Here is a 21,063-nt window from a genome sequence, read left to right as displayed (position 1 = left end):
TACAACATTAGTTAAAGATATTGGCTTCTGTCATGATTGATCATGATGGAAACCAGATGCTGAAGACTGTCGATGATGACGGACAGTTTATTAGTTGAGTGACAGTTAGTCATCAGTTTCATCTGGTTTTAGTTCTTACTGTGGGTCATAAAAACAACGTCTGCAGACCTCTGCATCTGGTACAAAGTCTTATGGAACTACTCCAAACCTCTTTAGTCCGTCCCCTGACCTCTAGAAGTCTCCTTAGATCTTCTGAAACTAGTCTTTGGACCTTTTCACAGAGTCTACTGACGATACTTTGTCCAAACCTCTGCATGGAGTCCAGAGACCACGTCAGCTGGTCCACAGAGCACTGAGTTTATTCTAATCACATGTTTAGTCCCAGTCATCTGTCTCCAGAAACCTGCAGCTGTCTCCAGTTGTGACCTCTGCTGATCCTGATGTGGAGGAACTAGCTCACATTGTGTTTACATCTGAGGATGTTTACAGTTAATGATTCACACTTAAACACAAACAGACCAGTTAGATGATGGGTGTCTAACTTAAGGCCCGAGGGCCAAATCTGGTCTGCGGGGGGTCCAGTGCAGCCCGCTGGATGACTTTACTATTGTGAGAATTACACAAAGACACAAATAGCTTTTCTATAAAAGTAGCTGCTATTCCTAATCAGTCCACTGGGGGTCGCACTCTGTGAGTGAGCGCATGTGTTAGACCAGGGGGACCAGGGGCCTCATTTATAAAAGCTTGCGTAGGATTTGCTCCAGAAGTGGCGTACGGATGAAACGTAGGACATGCGTACGCACAGAAATATTCAGACTTATAAAACGTCCTACGCAGTTTTCCCTTAGTAAATCACAATCACTTCTAAATGCAGCGCAGCTTTTGCTGCTTCATGTCACGCCCATAGTTGCCCATATATAGTCTGTGGAACGCCCACAAATTAAGATTCATCGATTGCGAAATCATGACAAACACAGAGGAAAACGAAGAAACGTAACTTCACTCAGTGTGAAGTGGAAATGATCATTGGGAGGTGGGAAGGAGAAGTAAGATGCTCTTTGGAGGACACAGTGTGGACATCACTGATGCCAACAAGGCACCTGAGGGGCCAAAGGTTGCAGAGCAACACTGCAGCCTCACGACCTCGGACCCAAATAAAGAAAAACTGGTCTGACATCAAAGTGGATGCAAAAAAGCGTTTAGCGCGTCATCGCCAAGGTGTGTCTCCACGGGTGGGAAAGGGACACCGGAGCTGTCCCCTCCTGATGAGAGACTGGCGGCAATGATTGGGGATCGGGGACAGGGTCTGGGCCAACCTCGGCGTCAGGGGGTCGAGGCACGTTTGGAAGCTGTGCCACATCATGTAGCACAGCACATGCAGCACGATGTTTCACACCTTTTCAGGAGTAAACAATAACCTCCCTCCAGTGCAGTCGAGGCAGCGCCATCTGCCCTTAAACAGGCCGATGGTGCGCTGCACTACAGCACCAATCCTTCCATGTGCCACGTCTCCTAAGAGCGAAGATCAGCCATCAGCGTCATTACGCATTGTGACGGCATCATGGCGTTTTATTACCGTACGTCTGATTGCATCTGACAAGCAACAGCTGTGTTTAGAGGATGAATTTAATAACATGCCGATATTATTGCAGAACATATTTCACTTTTCTTTTTGAAAATGTGTTAATTTGTATTTCTGTTTGTTTTACGCTGCAGATCGATCAAACGGGTGTTCGTGTTATTTATGAGAGGCAGTATTGGCATTTCTTTTACAACAGTCTAGTTTTACACACTTTCACACACGTTTGCGTGTTTCTTGCATTTGCCGACGGTTCTCATTTCACCTGTTTTTGTGCGTACGCGTGGGTCCGAGCTTGCGTGAAGGTCTTTTTTTCGTCAAGTTTGCTTTTTATAAATACCAATTATTGCGTAGAGAGCGGCGTACGCCTTCTTTTGTGCGTACGCAACGTTTATAAATGAGGCCCCTGGTCCTTCACCAACGCAGTGCTGGTAGATCACCTAACATTGAAGAAAGAACCACGTCAGGTCACCACGCATGCATCAGTGCAAGTCATGGAGTGAGGTAACGACCAAGAACGTCTGCAGTAACTTATTGTAGCTTGTTTCTTTACATGGATTCGTTTTGTGCTCCCGGTCTGCAGCGCTGTTGTTGCCTTGGTTACCGCTGCTGCTCGTTGTTATTCTTCGGGCGATCGCCATGACTTGGATTGAAGCGTTGATGACAAGTAGCTTGCGAGCTGATAAAGTGTGGGCTCCCCTGTGTTAGACCTTTTAGACCACAGCGTTCCTCCAGGCAGCAGCGCCCGCTTGGAAACGACGGCCCCCCGTCGACCGGACCATTGCCTAAGATTTTACTGGTCCGGCCCACTTGAGATCAAAGTGGACAGTATCTGACCCAAACCCAAGATGAGTTTTACACCCTGGAGTTAGATGAAGATAATGAGTTCTGTCATGATGGATCGTCATGGAAACAACACGTTAAACAATGAACAAACATTTATGTAATTCATGACTGAGGATCAGAACAGTTCTTCATCTGTTTAAGAACTTACTCTGTGTCATAAGAACGGCGTCCATCTTTGAAGTCAATATATCGATCAATAGACTGATCACTCTTCATGGACAAACATCTGGGTTCAGGAGACTTTCCTCTCTGCTGATGTGAACTGAAAGAAACACTGAGATTACATCATCACATCATCATCTAATCATGAAGCATCAGCTCACATGGTGTCCGTCCTCACAGAGACCAAAACAAGGTAAAGGTCCATGACGTGAGGTCTGGATGTGGACCACATGACTCCCTGTAGTGGTTTAGGTCTACTGGTCCTGCTGGTCCCACTGAGAATCAACAGCTCAGTCTTTCAGCTCACTGTTTTCTTCACCAGTCAGTTTGGTTTAGTCCCAACAGGTCTCACCAAGTCCTCCATGGAGCTCTCCCTCCCTCACTGGACACTGCTGAAGGGCCCTGGAGCAAGAAACCCAGAACCTCCACCAGAGAGTCTGGTAGAAACACCTCGTCATCAGCCTGAGACCCTCACCTTGCATCAACAGAGGGACCAACGTCTTTGAAGGCTATAGGAGGCTCCATAGACCGGTTACTCTTCATGGACACACAGCTGGGTCCAGGTCCAGGTCCTGGTCTCTGATGGGTCCTGGTCACACACATAGAAGCAGAGTCAGTGAGTCAGAGACGTTGGGACATGGAGACGAGTGGAGGACAGTTGGAGATGGTCCTCTCACCTCTGAGCTTTGGTCTGGCTGTCATGTTCCCCACACAGAGGGGCTTCAGAGGGAGGGACTCCGTCCTCTGGGTCCTCAGCCTGATTCATAGCAGAGTCCACACCTTCACACCTTCACACCAACCTGCTGGCAGAGCTCACACGTTATTATCTTCATCAGGACAAACACACAGAGCTCATTCACCTCAACACTAAAACTCTCATGGGACACTTTGTGTTGTTGTCTTGAGACAACGTGTCAAGAGACGTCATTTTAAATTCTCATCCTATAAATGTTGTGTTTCTTTTAAGCGCTTTCCTTTGGCAGGAGGCAGCGGTCCATCAGGACGTTATTTATGTTAAATCACTATATAGGCTACTAAAACTCAGCATGCAGAATGACAACATGAGATGTGTATCATATATCGCTACGTTTAGCCGCTAGCAAGACACCTCGTTAGCAATGTTAATAAGCTTGTTATAGCACGCTCGTACATTGATGCTAGTATTAAGGGCTCTTGCGATGGCTTCTTTGTAATGTTACTGTGAGCTACAGAGCTGACACTTTTTCACTAAACCTTGGAGTGAGATGTTGTCAGGGATGAAGCTGCAGCCGACAGCAGAAACATGAACATGCAAAACAACCTACAATCTCACTCATGTGGGCCTTTATGATCATGAGGTCAGAATGCACACAATTGTACCAAATACACACCTGATGCAATAGGCTACAAGCGACTAGATCTCCACTCTTTGCTGTCCTGCTCCTAAATGGTGGAAGGAGGTCTCTGAAGACATCAGGACCACAGAGAGCCTTCACATCTTCAGACTAAAGACACACCTCTTCAGACTCTACCTCCACTAACACACTAACTAACTGTAGCACTTACATTGGACTTATAATGGTTCTTATCTACAGCCAGTTGTAAATTGGCTTATTTGATGAAAGTGCACTTTGTTGTTTCTTGTTCTTCTGGGTTTGTGTCCTTATGGTTGAAACGCTCTTATTGTAAGTGGCTTTGGATAAAAGCGTCAGCTAAATGACATGTAATGATTTAAAAGATGAACATTAGCACTCATCTTCCAGCAGATGGAGCTGTGCTGTTTCTCCTCTTCATCTCCTTCAGAGTCCAGAAGTCAGTAAAACAGTCCAGTATCACATGACATGTGTCATGGTCAAATATGTTAGAACATAATGATCACTTTTAGCATAAGATTGTCTATATTGAAGCTTGACGTGTGAAAAGCAGAATGACCCAACGTTTCCATTTGCAGCGGAGTCTAAAGAAAGGAGGGCGAGTCAACTTGCTCTCACACAAACGCTGGAACAAAGGAACTGTCTGTTACTTCATCTCAACCTTCATATCTCACTTCGCAATTTGTCATACTGGCCACTGGAGACGACCTTCATGTGTGTGTATAAAAGCTCAGCGCTGCTCGGAGACGCGTCTCCACAGAGCTCTGTAATACGTGCGCGTGTATTTGACCTCCTGCTAGCAAGAAATCAATTGACTTTTACAACTTTGATCATTCATCAAGACTTTGTTTTTATTAGATAACCATAGAAATAAATGATTCTCTTCTCCCGAACTAGTTACAATGAAATATTCCACAAGAGTGTTGCTCGGTGTACCGGTACTAGAAATACTAGCGACGTGTCGGTCGCCAACGAACCGGCTCTGAGAGCGACTCTTTGACGCGAACGACGGGAGCCGCTTTGTTTCTCTCTCTCTCAAGCCGCATTTGATTGGTCAATATGTGTGGGGGCGTGTCTCTCTCTCAAGCCGCATTTGATTGGTCAATATGCGTGGGGGCGTGTCTCTCTCTCAAGCCGCATTTGATTGGTCAATATGTGTGGGGGCGTGTCTCTCCCTCAAGCCGCATTCGATTGGTCAATATGTGTGGGGGCGTGTCCGTCTCGCTCTCAAGCCGCATTTGATTGGTCAATATGTGTGGGGGCGTGTCTCTCTCTCAAGCCACATTTGATTGGTCAATATGTGTGGGGGCGTGTCTCGCTCGCTCTCAAGCCGCATTTGATTGGTCAATATGTGTGGGGGCGTGTCTGCGCTGAGCACAGGGCGGAGGGGCGGGACTTACACACACAGCAGCAGCGAACAGGAGGGAGGAGTCAAGAGAGAAACAGAGCGGTAAAAAAAAAGTGAGTGTCAACAGGAAACGCAGCAAAATCTGGACACATGTCAATGACATTGATCTATCTAATGCAGAATGTAGAGTCTGCAAGACTAAAATCTCCTATCTTCTCCAAAACAGGGCAGATAATTTCAGAGAGAAGAAACAGGATCAGCCCCTCAAAGCGGAGCCACTTGGTCTCAATGTAAATCTTCCCTGAAGGACAAAACTCTGCATGCTGATTTTTTTTCCTTTTGTCTTACACATTTTAATTTATATGTTGTTGTGTGATTCTGTAAGCTTCTGTATGTTGTTTCACTTTAAATTTGTTAAGTATTAAAAAGTTTAAAATAATTAAAGGTTAGTTAAGTTCATTTGTAAATAGTTAAACGTTTGTTTTTGCACTGATTTATTTTTGATCACTTTGTAGAGTGTATAAATAAAAGTGTATTTATATAAAAACATTTGACAGCGTTTTTTTTACATTAGTAATTCATATTGCGCATAATTTTACATTATTGTTGGTGATAAATTAATTTAAGCACCAAAAAAATCAGAAGAGCCATTTGGGAGCCGAAAGAGCCGGTTCTCTAAAAAGAGCCGTAATTCCCATCACTACCGGGTAAAAGAGGACGTCTGCTTTGTCTCTGACTTCTGGCCCTGATCTGCTTAGAGGGCGGGGCGTCACGTGAGGGGCGTGTCCTCAACTGTGTTGCTTTCAGGAAACGTCGGCACTGTGAGAACTATGAATCCACACTTTCTATCCACCATATTCACATTTCAACTTTGATAAACACGACCTTTTTAAACAGATGTGAGGAAAGAGAAGAACGTTTAATCTCACAGAACCAAAACACGTGATGGTGGGCTCGACATGTGGACGTAAAACCGGACCAGAACCAGTACCGGAAACCATTATTTAGGGTATATATCATGATAAAATACATCAACGCATCATCTTGTTTTTATTCGGCAGAGTCCTGACTACAATAAGCTGGAATCCACATTAAAATACTCCAAACACACCTTTAGCTGGTGGGGAAGAGTCACATATGACGTGCAGGTTTGTCCACAACCTTTGGACCGAGTGGGACATTTTGTCGGTGCTTGAAGCTCGCGGACGTTGGAGCCAAAGAACAGCAGCGAATCGGTGGATTATGAATCATTGAGTGAGACAAAGCCTGCAGAGTTACTGTGAAACACACAGCGAGCCAGCAAAGACACACACACACACACACACACACACACACACACACACACACACACACACACACACACACACACACACGTCTTACCTCTGCCGCTTCTCACGGGAATTATGGATTTAATCTGCTGTTTCTGCAGTGAGGAAAGTCCCCGAGCCGCTTCACTTCCTGCTTTATGTGTGAGACGTGAAACCGCCTCTTTCTCATAAAGAGTGGAAGTTATGATTTAAGTCTTAGGTCATCATGTTGACTTCTTGAGGTGTGCGCATGCGCAGGCTCCCTGGTCGTTTGGTGCAGTGACGTCATGAACCCTGTCGGTGTCTTCTTGTCAAAGCGACCAGCGACCTTATCTGGTTTCACTGGAGACTTTTGTGGCGTCTGACGTGAAAGCTCGTGTTGTTCTGCAGTTTCTGTCCTCAGAGTCTCACAGGGAGTCCGCATCTGGGCGAGAACGGTCATACTACCCGGATGTGACTCGCCCCGCCCATTTCACCCACAATGCATCGGAGCAGACACTTGTGAGAGCCAAATATCCCAGAATGCATTTCACCTCAGCAACAGGCAGCGACGCCAGAGGAAAATAATACAACGTTATATTTAATCCACGTGATGTGACTTTGGGACTTTTCAGGCAACGAGTCAGTTGTTTGAGCGACTCGTCTGTAGTCAGTTTGTCCACATTGAGAACTAGAGCTTGTGAGATGCATGAACTGGTAAAATATATTATAACATTGTTTTGCGTTAAAGCCGTGTCTCCAGTGTCCTGTATTTGACCCTGATGTGCAACGAACAACATGTTACAGAACGATAGTTTGCAGCTGTGTCCTGAGAAGGGAGCGTGGTCGACTCGATCTCATAGACCAGCGATTCCCAAAGTGTGTCGCAAAGGTACTGCAGGTGGGCCGCGAGAGGTCATTTACAATAAATAAATAAAAAATGTAATTTTCAATTTTGAAAAGTTTGAAATTATTATAAAAATATTTATGATGTGGCACATTAGTTATGTGAAACATTAGTTGATGAAGCACAAACAATTTAAACGGACAGAAATAATAATAAAACAATAAGGCTCTCGCTGGAAACGGCTGCTCTTGTCCGCCTGTCGTTGTTCAACAAACGCGGCGCCCTCTTGTGGTATTAAAGTCAATATACCGCATTTTCAAGGCGCACTTAAAAGACTTTAATTTCCTCACAAAGCGACAGTGCCTTATAGTCCGGAGCGCCTTATATATATGGATCAATTGGTTAATCGGTTGATCCATACTGGTTGTACACGGCGCTCAAGGCGCTCTGCCAAACACGCCAAAGCTCATCTACGACGGCAAGATGCTGAGCGGCGCTCAAGCGCGTGAGATATGGAGCTGCTTTCAGGGCGCGTTGGAGAAACAAAGCCGTCGTTCTCGCCGAGCACTTCATGAGATTAAAGAGTGAGAGACGGCGCCCTTTTCTCTACAGCAGCTGAACCATCTTAACGGGGAAATAAGTTATTCTAAAAGCAGCCGAAGATTTAAGGCGTGGTTGGCGAGGGGGGCGGCGGGAGCGGACGCACCTCGCGGCATCGATCGGACCCTGAAAGCACCGTCTCCACCTCCCCATCCACCCGCCCCGACGCCAAACGTTTGACGGCTATGGCGGCAAATCACCAGCCGGTCTGCGAGCTGGACGCATCGGTCTTAATGTGCCGGTAATGATGGTAAATGATGCTTGTAGCTGGTCGTCATCTACGCTCCACTACGGTTACATAAAGGTGGCGTTTGTGTTTTCACAACGTTTTATCTCATAATTTAGACTTTCTATCCCCTTTCTTCAGTGCGGAAATGGGCTTCTATAGTTGTGTGAATGCATCACTCCAGCCAATCCAAAGACGGGGTTTGTAACCAATCAGGTGTAGAGACCATGGTGACTGGCTCCGCCCCCTTACTGTCAGAAAGAACAACAGCGAGCGCGAAGAAAACTCCTTCGAGCGCGAGCAGAGATTCTCCTCGCGAGCAACAAAGGTCACGTTTCGCAAGCGAGCAAATATCTCGCAGATGTTTCATTTTGGTTGAATTCTTACGGTCAATTAATCATTATGTTTTGATCAGAGTTGTGATTAAAGGTTTGGGTGGGCCGCAAAAGATTTTCAGATTTTCAGATTTCAAATTGGGCCGCGGCATTCTTGAGTTTGGGAACCGCTGTCATAGACGCTTCAAAGCAAAGGACTTCTGTTCATGGCCTTGGTTCATATCTTATTCGGTACGAAAGTTCCGGATCCACGTTTTTACTTTATGTCAATTAATAATGATTTGCAGCGGCCACTGAGGAGGATCTTGTGTGTGTGTGTGCTGCCCTCAGCTTCACCTGGGTTCTTATCTCAACCTGCTTTGTAGCTTCTCGTAACTGGCACGGAGAATGTTCTTCACATGTGTATAAAAACTCAGCGTTTTCACTGCTCGGAGACGTCATTACGCCGAGCGCTGAGATACGTGCTGCTGTGTTGGACCTCCTGCTTGCAAGCAATAGTTAGAGCCAGATATCTGCGGAGAATTGCTCATGTAATCTTTTTCTCTTCTAAATAAATGTTAACTTTTTGACTTTAATTGATCAACGTGCTGCGATTCTTCTCATCAACCGACTCGGGGGGATCGGAGATCCCGACAAGCTCCAGGATGTGGGAGATGTGACGCAGGGCTCCAGACGGACTGTGTACCAGGTTGCACTGGTGCGTCTTTCTTTATTGTCACACACGTATCGCGGCATGAAGTGTGCGTTTTGGAAATGTTGTGTTTTTCAGCGTTTCAGTTCCAAACGTTTTTGATCCTTTCACACATGCACTGTTCCCTGCCGGGCTCTGTCCACATGCACAGTGAAGGCAAACACATGTATGGTCAAAAGAGCGAGAGGTGATTAAAGCCTTCGCCCCTGCTGCAAATATCCATATACTTGATCCGTCACCCAAACTGAGGTGAAAAGCGCGCTGGTTACTAAAGGAATATGTTCTTTCCTTTGCATTTTGCGTCGCTAGCTCAGGCTCGGTCGGCTCTACCTCCGTCTCTGAGTCGGATGCCATCTCTGACGAAGGGCCAGGGCGTGGGACTTTACCGGGAACTGGGGAGACTGGTGGCTCCATGTCTGGGCGATTGTGGCAGCATTGACCGGGGAGAGTGTTGGGAGGAACAGGCCTACTTTTCTTTAATAACATCCATGGCACCATTTCTTTTCACTGGTGTTCAGGTCACAATTTCAATCACACAGCACGGAGCAGCGTAGGCCTACAGGAGTATCTGGACCACAGCCAATCAGAGGCAAAGACCCGCCGCATCTCTGCCTCTGATTGGTTTAGACCACCATACGATCCAAGCAGGAGTGAGTTCCATCAAAGGAGAACAAAGGCTTCGTTCGTGGAGAGGCAGCGGATGTGAGGACGGGTGCACCAGAGCGACCTGGGAAACATTTTAGTCGTACAAATTCTGGTGAAATTGGTCCCACTGTGGAGCCCTGTGAGGTGTAGTTAACGGTTATACATGAGATATAACTATACTATGACTGGGTGTGAGTTAGGGCTGCAGCTAACAATTATTTTGATAATCGATTAATCGATTCTTCCTGATTAATCGATGAATCTGATAAAAAGCAGCATTAAAAAGATTTAATTCACAACCCTTTATTCTAAAACAGAACTGCAATTTCACATTGCAAAAATACTTCAAAACATCCACAGGTTGCTCCTTGAAAGTAATAATTTATAAATAAAGAAAAGTACAAATCAGAAAATTTAACATGATTTGTTGTCAGAACTTGTTCTCTACTCTGTGCTCACAGACGCCCCCATGTTCACTTAAAGCTTATCCATTAAATGATGTAATAATTATGTTATTATGTAAGTAAATCTATACACCACATCTAAGTACAGCTAATGAAATAACCAAGTGCTATGAGATGAATTTAAAATGGCACTTGTAAATAAATCCATTAGAGGCTTCTTGGTTTTCCGCGCTGGTTTAATGGATCTTCTTAGTTCTTACTTCTTAGGACACACCGAGCTCCTCTCTCACGCTCTCGTTCTACCATAATTCACGTTTTATTACTGCACATGACTAATTCAGCTTCTTTCCGGGAGTTTTTTTTGTGCTTTCTCCGCTATCAGGTCTCCGTAGATCGTAGTTCCTTCGGGACCCTGGTCCTGACGCCTACCGTGGCCCTGCTGACGCCTGCTGCTGCCATCATCATCATCATCATTATTATTATTATTTTAGATATTAATCATGTTACTGTACTCGTAAACCAACATTACCCTCTCCTAAAATCTCTGTGCTCTCCCTCCCCACAGGCTTCTGTAGATGGTGGTTCTATGTGATGGTGGTTCTATGTGATGGTGGTTCTATGTGATGGTGGTTCTATGTGATGGTGCTGGTCCCTGCAGTGGTCCTGCTGTGCGTCTGGTTTACTACTCACAGTTACTTGAATCATTTCTGTCATATAGTCTCATGTATTATACATTGTTCATTCTGTACACATGACATCATTGTAGTCTGTCCATCCCGGGAGTGGGATCCCTCCTCTGACGTTCTCCCTTTAGGTTTCTTCCCTTTTCCCTCTTGGAAGGTTTTTTCATTTTTTGGGGAGTTTTTCCTGTGCCGATGGAGGGTTTCGGGGCAGAGGATGTTGTATGTGTACAGACTGTAAAGCCCTCTGAGGCTAATTTGTAATTTGCGATTTTGGGCTCTACAAAATAAAATGAATTGAATTGAATCAGGGGTCTGAAACTCCAGCGTCCGGTGCCGCCCGCCGCCAACGGCGAGGAGTGGGCCGACTTTGGCGTACCGTCAGCGCCCCCCCCCCTCAACGGCTGTACTGTTTGCCGGTCGGACCGCCAGCGCCGCCGGGTCCATAGCAGGGTAGTCCAAACTGTTTTCCCGAGGGCCACATACAGTAAAAATATCCAAAGGACTGGGCCCCTCACTAGATGTGATGTATACTGCCTCACTTCTAATGCACTGATATCGGAAAAATCAATCAAATGCAGGTAAATTATGTTTGATAGTTGAACATGTGTGAAGAAAAACAGCCTCCATCATAGCTCTCCATCAGTAGATCTCATCTTATTTTTGACTGAAAGGTTGGCAGCTCATTCTCTCAGTGAGCCTCAGATGGGTTCTTGTTAGGTTGTAGTTAGAAACCACGAACTGGACGCCGTGAGTGTGTAAATGTAAATGTGTGGACGGAAACAGAAAATGAAAGAAACGTGTGCTGAACAAACCTGCGGTGGTCCTTCCAGAACCCTAAAATCCACACGCGTCACAAATGCATTCGCATGACACGGAAAAGCACAATTTGCCTTTTTCACTTCCTGCGACAGGCAGTCTGCGCTTTTACCTCCGTGCGCCTTGTTTGTACCTCGCCGCGCTTTAACGCGCACATTGAGGAACAAATATGCGTGGCCACAAAAGCGCTGGTCCACGAGGCCCCGAGTGTGCAGCGTTCTGAGCCATGCACCACAACGTGGAAGTCAACACCTTCCCTGTATGTTTGGGTTTCGCCTTCCCAGTCTCCACCACTCAAAGCTCAAAGTGCATGTCAACACCTGCTGCCATTCCAGATGCCACCTGCCCATCAGGAGCAGAAATAATCCCCAACGGGGAAACATTCAGAGTAATCTGGGGGTCCGTATCCTGCCAGAGGACACTGTCCAATATGGACAGCAGGAGCTGAAGATCGGACTGTTAGGGTCTCTATCTGCTTAGCAGTTTTTCCCCGTCTGTGCTTTTGTTTTGTTGTTTTTTTGTTGTTTTGTTGTTTTTTTGCCACTGATCAGGATCAGGGCGCCTCGTATTTATTTTGTCAGATGTAGCGCACCAGTTTGCATGTTAATGTCCTGCAGTGTCAGACCCACGGAGTACACGTGACTCCTTTTAATCAGACTCTGGTTATGGTGTCGGGCCTCGGGTTTCCACACCGGAACTGCTTTATCCCCTGACAGACGTCGGTGGAGTTTCCCTCCCGACTCCAGTTGAGCCCGAAGAGCACTTTCTGTTCCCCTTTTGACTATTTGCCTTGTTTGTTTTTTTCTTTTTCCCTTCCCAGGTCGTATGGGAAATACAATCATTGGCTACAAATCAAACTGCTGTGCTTGTGCATTTGGGTCGACCTACTACTCCCCCTAACGTGGACGTAACGGATCGGAGGAGAACACACAGAGAATGAGGAAGGACACCAGGAGAACAGAACGCACTGTAGAGCAAACGCTCATATTTATTTTACCCAGTAAGTATTAGGAAGTCTGTCTGGAGACGAAAATATGTCATTCCAGCAGTAAAATACTTTCACTTCACTTTTCAATTCACTGCTGATGCATTTGGACCTGACAGTGTGTCTCATGTAGGCTGAGCTGCTCTTGACACGTTTAGGTCCCTGGTCCTCATGAAGTTGTTACACCTTTGCCAATTTGTTAAATTGCCTTGCAAATAAATGCTTTGCTATTTGTTAAAATCCAAATCTTTTCACTTCCACCACTTGTTCTTGGCCCGGCTCCTCCATCACATTTTACAGCCCATTGTGGCCGCGAGTCAAAACGTTTGCCGACCTGCTATAGACCTGTCCTATGAGGGACATCTATAGACCTGTCCTATGAGGGACATCCATAGACCTGTCCTAGAGAAGGGACATCTAATGGACAACCAAGTACTGCAAGCTAGACTATTATGTAGCTGTAGACACAACACAGGGGGTTCCTGGGCCTGAGAAGGGAAGAAAAGGAGTTTAATAAAGCTATTAAATGGGACTAAAACTACTTACATTTTAGTCTAGTTTTCGTCAACGAAAACTAGACTAAAACTAAGAAGGATTAAAATGACTAAATGTGACTAAAGCTAATATGCATTTTTCGTCTAAAGACTAAGACTAAATCAAAAATAGCTTCCAAAATGAACACTGGTAACTTCACTTCCTGCCTTGTCCTATGATTGGCTGCCGTGTCATGATTGTTTCCACCTGTGTCCAATCACCTGCACCTCCCAGTGTATTTAAGCCGTGTGCGTCTCGTGTCACGTCATTGATGAATGTTCTGGAAGTTCAAGTCTGAGGCCACATTTACACACATTTACAGTATTTACAGAAACAAATATTTCTGCCCCTCTGTTTTCAAAAAAAGTTTCTGTTTATATGAACCCGCATAAATACGTCCCCGGGCGCCATTATAACTACTCCGTTTTTGTGTAAATGAAAGGCCAAAATGTTTCCCCATCGTGTAAACGGGGTCTGAGGGTCCCTGGTTCCTGTCTGCATTTTTATCCCTTGGCCTTTTTTTGATTTGAAGTCTTGACTATCAGTCTTTTAGTTTGCCAAAGCTCTGTGTCTGGGTCCTGCCTTCCCCGCCACGTGACACGGGGCTGGGAGCTTGAAGCTGCCGTTTTGACGCCAGCCCGGTCGGCTCGGATGTCACCTTGTGGCCGACTACAGCTTTTCGCTCATAGGGGCCGGCACGCCCGCTGCCAACCAACCTATCCAACTGTCCCAGTTTGACCCTCCATCGGGGGGGAGACTACTGTACCCGGTTGCGCTCTAAGGGCTTAGCCACGAGACAAAAGATCTGTGGTCATCCAGGATTCAGAGAACCGTAGTTACTCACGTAACTTTTGTTTTGTATTGATATCATCTTCATTCCAGTTGTTGTGATTTTATCAGAAGATTTCTGTTATTAACAACTGACAGATGTTGAGATTAAACACAACTCGAGTTCCGACCACTATTTAGCTGCTTGTAAGTGATGGGTGGAGATGTTCTTGCCATCCATTGGTCGTTGTAACTCACTGCACACCTGCACATATATTTCAAACACAGAACTGAATCTCAACATTGAAAAAAGCTTCACTGCCACCCAGTGGGGGGAGTGCAAATCTACACTCACAGGTACACCGGGAGTCCCTGGATCTCCATCTGTGCCTCGCTCCCCCTGCAGAGACATACATCATGATTAGACGTTTGTTTGCACAAGTGCTGGTTTGGCTTTGTGTGAAAAGGTCATGATTACCTCTATCAGCCAATAGGAGCGGCCCGGGGAGGGACAGGGGGGGAATTGGCTACTGGTGATCTTTAACAAGCCGGACTTTCCATCTCTTTTCCTGCAGCACTGTCACACAGCGCTCCTTCCTCTGCTCCTGACGCCTCTTTTCAATTACAGCGCGTAAGAAGGAAGCGACGGAGTAACGGAGCTCATCGCTTCCTCTGTGTTGATGCTCAGACGTTTGATGTCTTAATGATGTGAGATGGACTTTATGTAGTATATTTACTGTCAGTCTCTTAATATAAGCTATGATATGACAATGGAAGATTATACGAAGCCATTGAGACCCTTAAGTCCACACAGCTGTAACGGGATTACTGTAATTATGTTTAAACAGGCCGAGTGTCATAATGTGTCTGTTTACAGAGGAGGTATTATTTGATTGTATTGTGTGTGTGTGTGTGTGTGTGTGTGTGTGTGTGTACTTGATTTAGTTGTGGTTTAATTAAGGACATGATTCTACCTGTTGACCCTGTTCTGTGGAATCGCTGCCCGTGATCTCCTCCCCTGGAAAGGCTTCTTTACCAACATTGGTTTGATGCCACAACTCCTCCAGTGTTGTGAGTTTGTGTGTTGAACAGTGAAGCGTGAGTGTGAGGTGTAATACCTGGCGTCCTCCAGGGCCCGTCTCTCCTCTCCCCCCCTACAGATACGTTGGATATTAGAAGACGTCCAACTTACAGGAAGTGTCACATCCAAATAGACCCCCCCCTGTCGCCCCTCCTCCTATTTCTAGGGGAGGCTTTGACATGTAAATGAAAACGCTGTGAGCTATACAAACGCAAATCAGGGTCACAGAGGGAGTTTTAGCCCAAGTGACATTTTTTAAAAGGTAAGAAAATCTCTGGTACAAATAGATCAGGCTCAGTAGCCTAATTATAGACGCTTACATTTTAGCTTGAATTGATTTATTTAATTAAAATATGCTAGATTACTGTGTACGCCATTAGCAATGGCAAATGTTATGTCAAAAAGATACAGAAAATAACTTTTAATCAAGGTAAAATGAGCATTCCATGCAAACAACATTTGAATCAGAATGAGGGGTCTGCAGAGATCAGTCTCCTTGAGCTCAACTACAGTGCATAGTGGCAGGACTACAGTGACCTTTTCTTTGGTCTTACTTAAATGCACAGAGGATGTATTACCCACACATCTTCTAGCAATGCGCTCAACTGGCAGAAATGATGCTGGGTATGAGGTGTCTGTTCCCTGCAAGCCCCAAACTTCTGTTGGCTTTCCATAAAAATGTCTGTCCGGGTGGAGATGAAGCCAGGAAACTTGTGCAAGAACATGTTTAAATGCCGTACCCTTTGACACAACATTAACAACTATGAACTGCTTTATAATGGCTGGTCGTAGTTCTGCTAGAGGGTCAAGGACGGGTTCCTCAAAACTGTTAGTGTTTCCACACCACTTAGCATGAACACACGCTGACCTTTATGCTCTACATCTATCGATTGAGTAAGTTACATTCATATATGTTACCCGTTTACATGTCATGGCAAAACATTCAACCTCAGTGACACAAGGGTACATGTGATGATACATTGTCAACATTGCATGTCTGTCAGACTCTAGAGTGTCTGGTGGAATGGAGAAAGAGGCACCACTGTACAGATTTCTAGGGAAAGTCGTTCTGCTGACACCAAAACACGGCTTTACATAAAGCATCAGCTGTTTCAAAGTCCCAACCAATTGTCTTCCTAAAATACTGGTCCTTCCGTATAACAATAACCTCGTATGTTATTGGAGGACCCTTAGACTCCTCGTCCAATCACGTGTGAGGTCATAGGCATGACTCAGACAGCAGAACTTGCAAGACGAGCATACAAACAGACACGTGTGTTACTATATTCAGAAGAACTGTATCTCCAGTTCCTTTGTTTGGTTTTTGCTGCTTCGTGAATAATGGCGGGACGACGTCTCGCGTTCAACTCGCCTTCAACTCCTCTCCGCGGTCACCAACTTTCGGCCAGTCCACAGACAGACAGAAGAAGCAGCTGAAAGCTCTCAGTGGATCGTCTCGTCAACGCCAACAACAAACTGCCGATATCAGCGAGCGGTTCGCTCCACTGGAGCGTTCGGGACTCTGCGGGTTTCTGTCCATGGAGGAGAGGAACCGACTCAAAGAAGAGGCACAATCCCAAGACAGGGTAAGAATACGTTCGATGACTGCAAGCTAAGCTAAAAGTAGCGTAGCCTCAAGCTAAGCTAAAAGTAGCGTAGCCTCAAGCTAAGCTAAGAGTAGCCTAGTAGCCTTACAAGTGAGCAGAAACAGCTTTATTAAAGTGTGTTTTCTTTGCCGTGTCGTTTACAGGAAGCGCTGCGTCGTCTTCACAACTCTGAGACAAATTACAGGCGCCACGAACCGGGTAAGGGTCAGATTTAAAGAATATGCTTTCATTCTGGGGTATAAGGGAATATATACGTATGGATACCGATCATAACTTTACATTTTGTTTTCACAGACTAACCTCGCCTCATAATGAGGCGGTGACCTCGTATTTGCTCCGGGAAAAGTCCAGATTTAGACGACGTCATTGTGTGTAAGTGACACTGTTTCTCCTTCCTTGTTAAATGTTACTGTGACTTTGAGTTTGATTTTTTTTTATTCATACCACACTCATTTGTTTTCCAGCCGCCTGTGAGACGTATTGTGAGACGGGACGCAGGAGCTTCAGGTTCAGGCGGAACACTCATTGCGAGCGGAAGCTGCGAAGGATTCAGCGCGGAGTCGAGCGAGAAGAAAGAGGGTCAGAGTTTATTTGCTGACTTGTTTCAGGTGCATTGATCGATGTGTTGTGTCCGTACGCATCGCAAAGTACTGATTCATTGTTTTTACAGCTGCTGGAATCGAGACAAAGTGCGCTGGCTGATGACGAGGTGGAACTCTGGAAATCCGCCACCGTGGAGCTCACGTCGGACGGAGGGGACGGCGTTGTTGGCGGGGTCTCGGGTGGATTGTACGGTCGCCACACGCCCACGAGCCGCCTGCACAACAGACCTGCCTCAGAAAACACGGCGCCAGTGACGGTCTACAACCCCGAGGAGGCAAACGGACAGTTTACTGAGCTGTAGTTTTTAAACCGCCGTTACCCAAGTGTGGGCAGATCCTCACTTTGTATGTAGTTGTTGTTTGTGTGTTGTTAATATAGCTCTTTCTTTGCATAAACATGTGTCAAATGTTCATTTTCTCTATTAATTCATTGATGTCCTGGTTGGTATCCTAATAATAGTGTAGTAGCCTGCATATGATAACCATGAAATGAATATACAGCATAATATGAATATATGAATAAAATGAGGCGGGTGACCAATAGCGACAGATCTGCCAACCAATCACGAGTGATTGAAAGTTGTGGTTTCATCCAATCATGAACAAGGAAACTCAAGCCTGGTCTGCCCAGGTGTGGTTTTGCTGCCAATCACGAGTGATTTTATTTGTTAGTAAGTTGTGGTTTCATCCAATAAGGAGTAAGGATATTCAAGCCCGCTCGGCTCGGCCACCCGCGGCTTCGCTGCATTCATATGCTAATTCGGGCCATTCGCACCTCCGCCAGCTCTCCGCCTACGTCATGGTTCGTTTCCGACAATTTGTGGCACAGACAAACGCGACGTGCGCGGGTTGCAAATTGTCGGAAATTGTCGGAAATTAGGGAGATTTCCGGGCGTTTACGGGGACGAAAATCTCACTTTTCATGCAGTGTGTATCACAACTAGCTGTAATGAAAACATCGCCACCTATTGTATCGTATATATGACATGCTTTCGGCCAATAATTCGATTTATTCACTGCCATGTATATTGGGATAATAGCACCTCCCCCAGAAAGATAGCATAGTCCGACTAAGCAAAGCTTCCAATTATACCATCATGTAAACACACTGAGTGTCTTTTGAATCTGCAGTAGAACTCATTGAGCTCGTCTGCCAGGCGGAGGTCATTCATGGAGTGGGGGGTTTTTGGCTTGTAGTTGGTGAGGTGTTTGAGGCCTCTCCAGACCGAAGCAGAGTCACTTGCTGAGAACTGTTGTTGGAGTTTCTCAGAGTACAGTCGTTCAGCGTCTCTCACCGCCTTGCTAAACTTGTATTTTGCCTCCGTGTACAAGTCTTTGTCCCCGCTCCAAAATGCCTGATCCTTCTGCAGGCGTAGTGTTCTGAGCTCCGCTGTGAACCAGGGTTTGTCGTTGTTGTAACTCACCCTGGTGCATGATGGTACACAGCTGTCCTCACAGAAGCCGATGTAGGAAGTTACAGCCTCTGTGAACTCATCCAGACTGTCAGTAGCCGTCCTGAAAACATCCCAGTCTGTGCAGTCAAAGCACGCCCGAAGATCCTCCAGCGCCTCACTGGTCCACTTCTTGAATTCCTTCACCACAGGTTTGCAGAGCTTTAGTTTCTGCCTGTATGCAGGAATCAGATGGACCATGACGTGGTCAGAGTGTCCCAGTGCAGCACGAGGGACGGCGTGATGAGCCCTGCTTACTGTGGTGTAACAGTGATCCAGCGTGTTCTCCTCTCTGGTGGGCATTTAATAAACTGTCTGTATTTAGGAAGTTCATGGGTGAGATTTTCTTTGTTAAAGTCCCCGAGGACAATAACTAAAGAGTCCGGGTTGGTCCGCTCCACACGCCGTATCTGGTCGGCGAGTGTCCGCTGTGCCTCGTGCACGTTGCCCGCCGGCGGCATGTAAACACCGACCAGGATGAATGAAGCGAACTCACGGGGGGAATAAAAGGGTTTGCAGTGGATGAAGAAAGTTCCCAGATCAGGAGAACAGTGTTGTAGGATCACCGTTACGTCGTTGCGTTCTGGATCACACTCACTGTTTGAGTTCCTTTGCTCTCAGTGAGGAGGAACAAGCAGTTTATCACATGCAGAGCGGAGAGTGCGGGTCGGGATGTCGGGTTGGACCAGGTCCTGGATGTAAGCTGGACCCCATCCATTCACAGCACGGTACGTGAGCACCATGTTTAGAGGACTTAGGAAGGTTAAAGAGCAGTGGAGCTGCTGCATTGTGGATGAGCTGCAGAGGTGGAATGGTGGTAGCAGGAGACCTGCAGGAGAGAGTTACAGTAGTCAGACTGACGACGCTTCATGAATGAGACCAATGAATAAAATGCATTTAGTGTCCACCAGGATACAGCCCTGATTCTGACACTATGTGATCAATAAAGACATGAGAATAGTGGGACACCGCTGTCATGTTGACACTAATCAATAGAATAACACCAATGCACAGCTATGATTGTGTTCAATGTAATGTAACCAATCAAAATGCATTCATGTAATACTTTGCACCACTTATATTGACCCAGAGAGTTACAGTGAACGCGCCATCCAATGTAATACCTCATTGCACCACTATATTCTGTAAATAACTAGTAAACTTGAACGCACCAGGAGGCGTCACGTGACCAGGGGTGTGGACACTGCTTCTCACACCTTTACTGAACTCTATAAATATCTGTAAGCACCCATTGTTCTTGATTGGTTGGTGGAAGCAAGAGACGGTCACTATGTGATAGTCAATGAGCTCCTCTGTGGCCTGTTGATGCACAAACCAGCGGATCCTCAGCTGAGATCTTCTTTTTAGCACAACACCTTTTCTTTTATTAAAGGCTTTTCATTTGAACTTTTCAGTCCAACATGTCTTCTGTCTGTCCGGAGTTTCTTCATTTTTTGAACACAAGTGGGTGCGGTGCGTCACTGGGAGTCACTGGGGGTCACTGGGGGTCACTGGGGGCTCCTGAAGGTTCCCAGCTCGTGTGAAAAGCGTTTGTCAGCGTTTATGTTCTAAGTATCTTTGCATCAGCAGATGAGAAGATTCAAATCCACCTGCCTGCTGTGGTCGACCCATTGCCCTGAACATCATGATGCACAAGACTGTCGGACTTTGGCCAACAAATGTTATGGTAAAATGATGAATGATGAAATGTCAGGTCCTGATGAAAGACACGAGTGCACAGCCACAACAAAGGCTCAGCAGCATCCCTCTGTGGTGGAAAGGGTAGTAGAGTCCATCTGCTGTATTCTGACTCTGCAGGGACCCTGAACCCCCACATTGAACACTGAGCCTTTATACACACGCTACAACTTCCTTTGCATTCTCATTTTCAGGAGATGCTAAATGTGATCTGCTGGCAGAATAATGCACAAGTTATTGATGAAAATAGCCACAGTTAAGCTGCAAATAAATAAAACCATGTCTTTGGTTACCTTTGAATTATGTTAACTAAAACGTGTTATTATACATATTGCAAACATCTCACAAAAACCAAGATATTAAAATTTAGAAATGAAGACATTTATAAACAAAATATAAAAATGCATCATTTGTGTGTAACTCATAACTGAGGTGTTGAAATGTAGCACATACTTGGTGCAATCCTTCTGTGGAGCATCACATACGTGCCGTGATCAACAAATAAGGTTTTCACACA

At 45.8% G+C, this 21,063-nt stretch overlaps 1 protein-coding gene and 2 long non-coding RNA genes across 5 annotated transcripts in view; 2 read left to right on the top strand and 1 right to left on the bottom strand.

Annotated features, from left to right (window-relative positions):
* LOC120813096 (protein NLRC3-like) overlaps positions 1-7,054 on the bottom strand; it is a 159,886-nt gene extending 152,832 nt beyond the window's left edge. For 2 of the 3 annotated variants that reach the window (XM_078096727.1, XM_078096728.1), the window contains exons 1-4: positions 6,399-7,021; positions 3,265-3,390; positions 3,063-3,176; positions 2,574-2,687 (exon numbers count right to left, since the gene is read on the bottom strand). In XM_078096727.1, coding sequence (XP_077952853.1) covers positions 2,574-2,687; positions 3,063-3,176; positions 3,265-3,353 — 317 coding nt within the window. In that variant the 5' untranslated portion in view covers positions 3,354-3,390; positions 6,399-7,021. Of the gene's footprint in view, positions 1-2,573; positions 2,688-3,062; positions 3,177-3,264; positions 3,391-6,398 lie in introns of all 3 variants that reach the window. The other variant, XM_078096729.1, reaches the window with a different exon arrangement.
* LOC144390398 (uncharacterized) overlaps positions 1-21,063 on the top strand; it is a 158,659-nt gene that overhangs the window by 122,934 nt on the left and 14,662 nt on the right. The gene's annotated exons all lie outside the window — the stretch shown is intronic.
* On the top strand, positions 17,005-17,793 carry LOC144390349 (uncharacterized). The gene is made up of 3 exons (XR_013454375.1): positions 17,005-17,167; positions 17,260-17,374; positions 17,466-17,793. It is a non-coding gene; the product is annotated as an uncharacterized LOC144390349 (long non-coding RNA).

This window comes from Gasterosteus aculeatus, chromosome 21 (genome assembly GCF_964276395.1).
Source record: "Gasterosteus aculeatus chromosome 21, fGasAcu3.hap1.1, whole genome shotgun sequence".
Classification (NCBI taxonomy): domain Eukaryota; kingdom Metazoa; phylum Chordata; class Actinopteri; order Perciformes; family Gasterosteidae; genus Gasterosteus; species Gasterosteus aculeatus.
The sequence above is the reverse complement of the archived record's forward strand: the minus strand, read 5'-3'. Positions and strand labels throughout refer to the sequence as shown.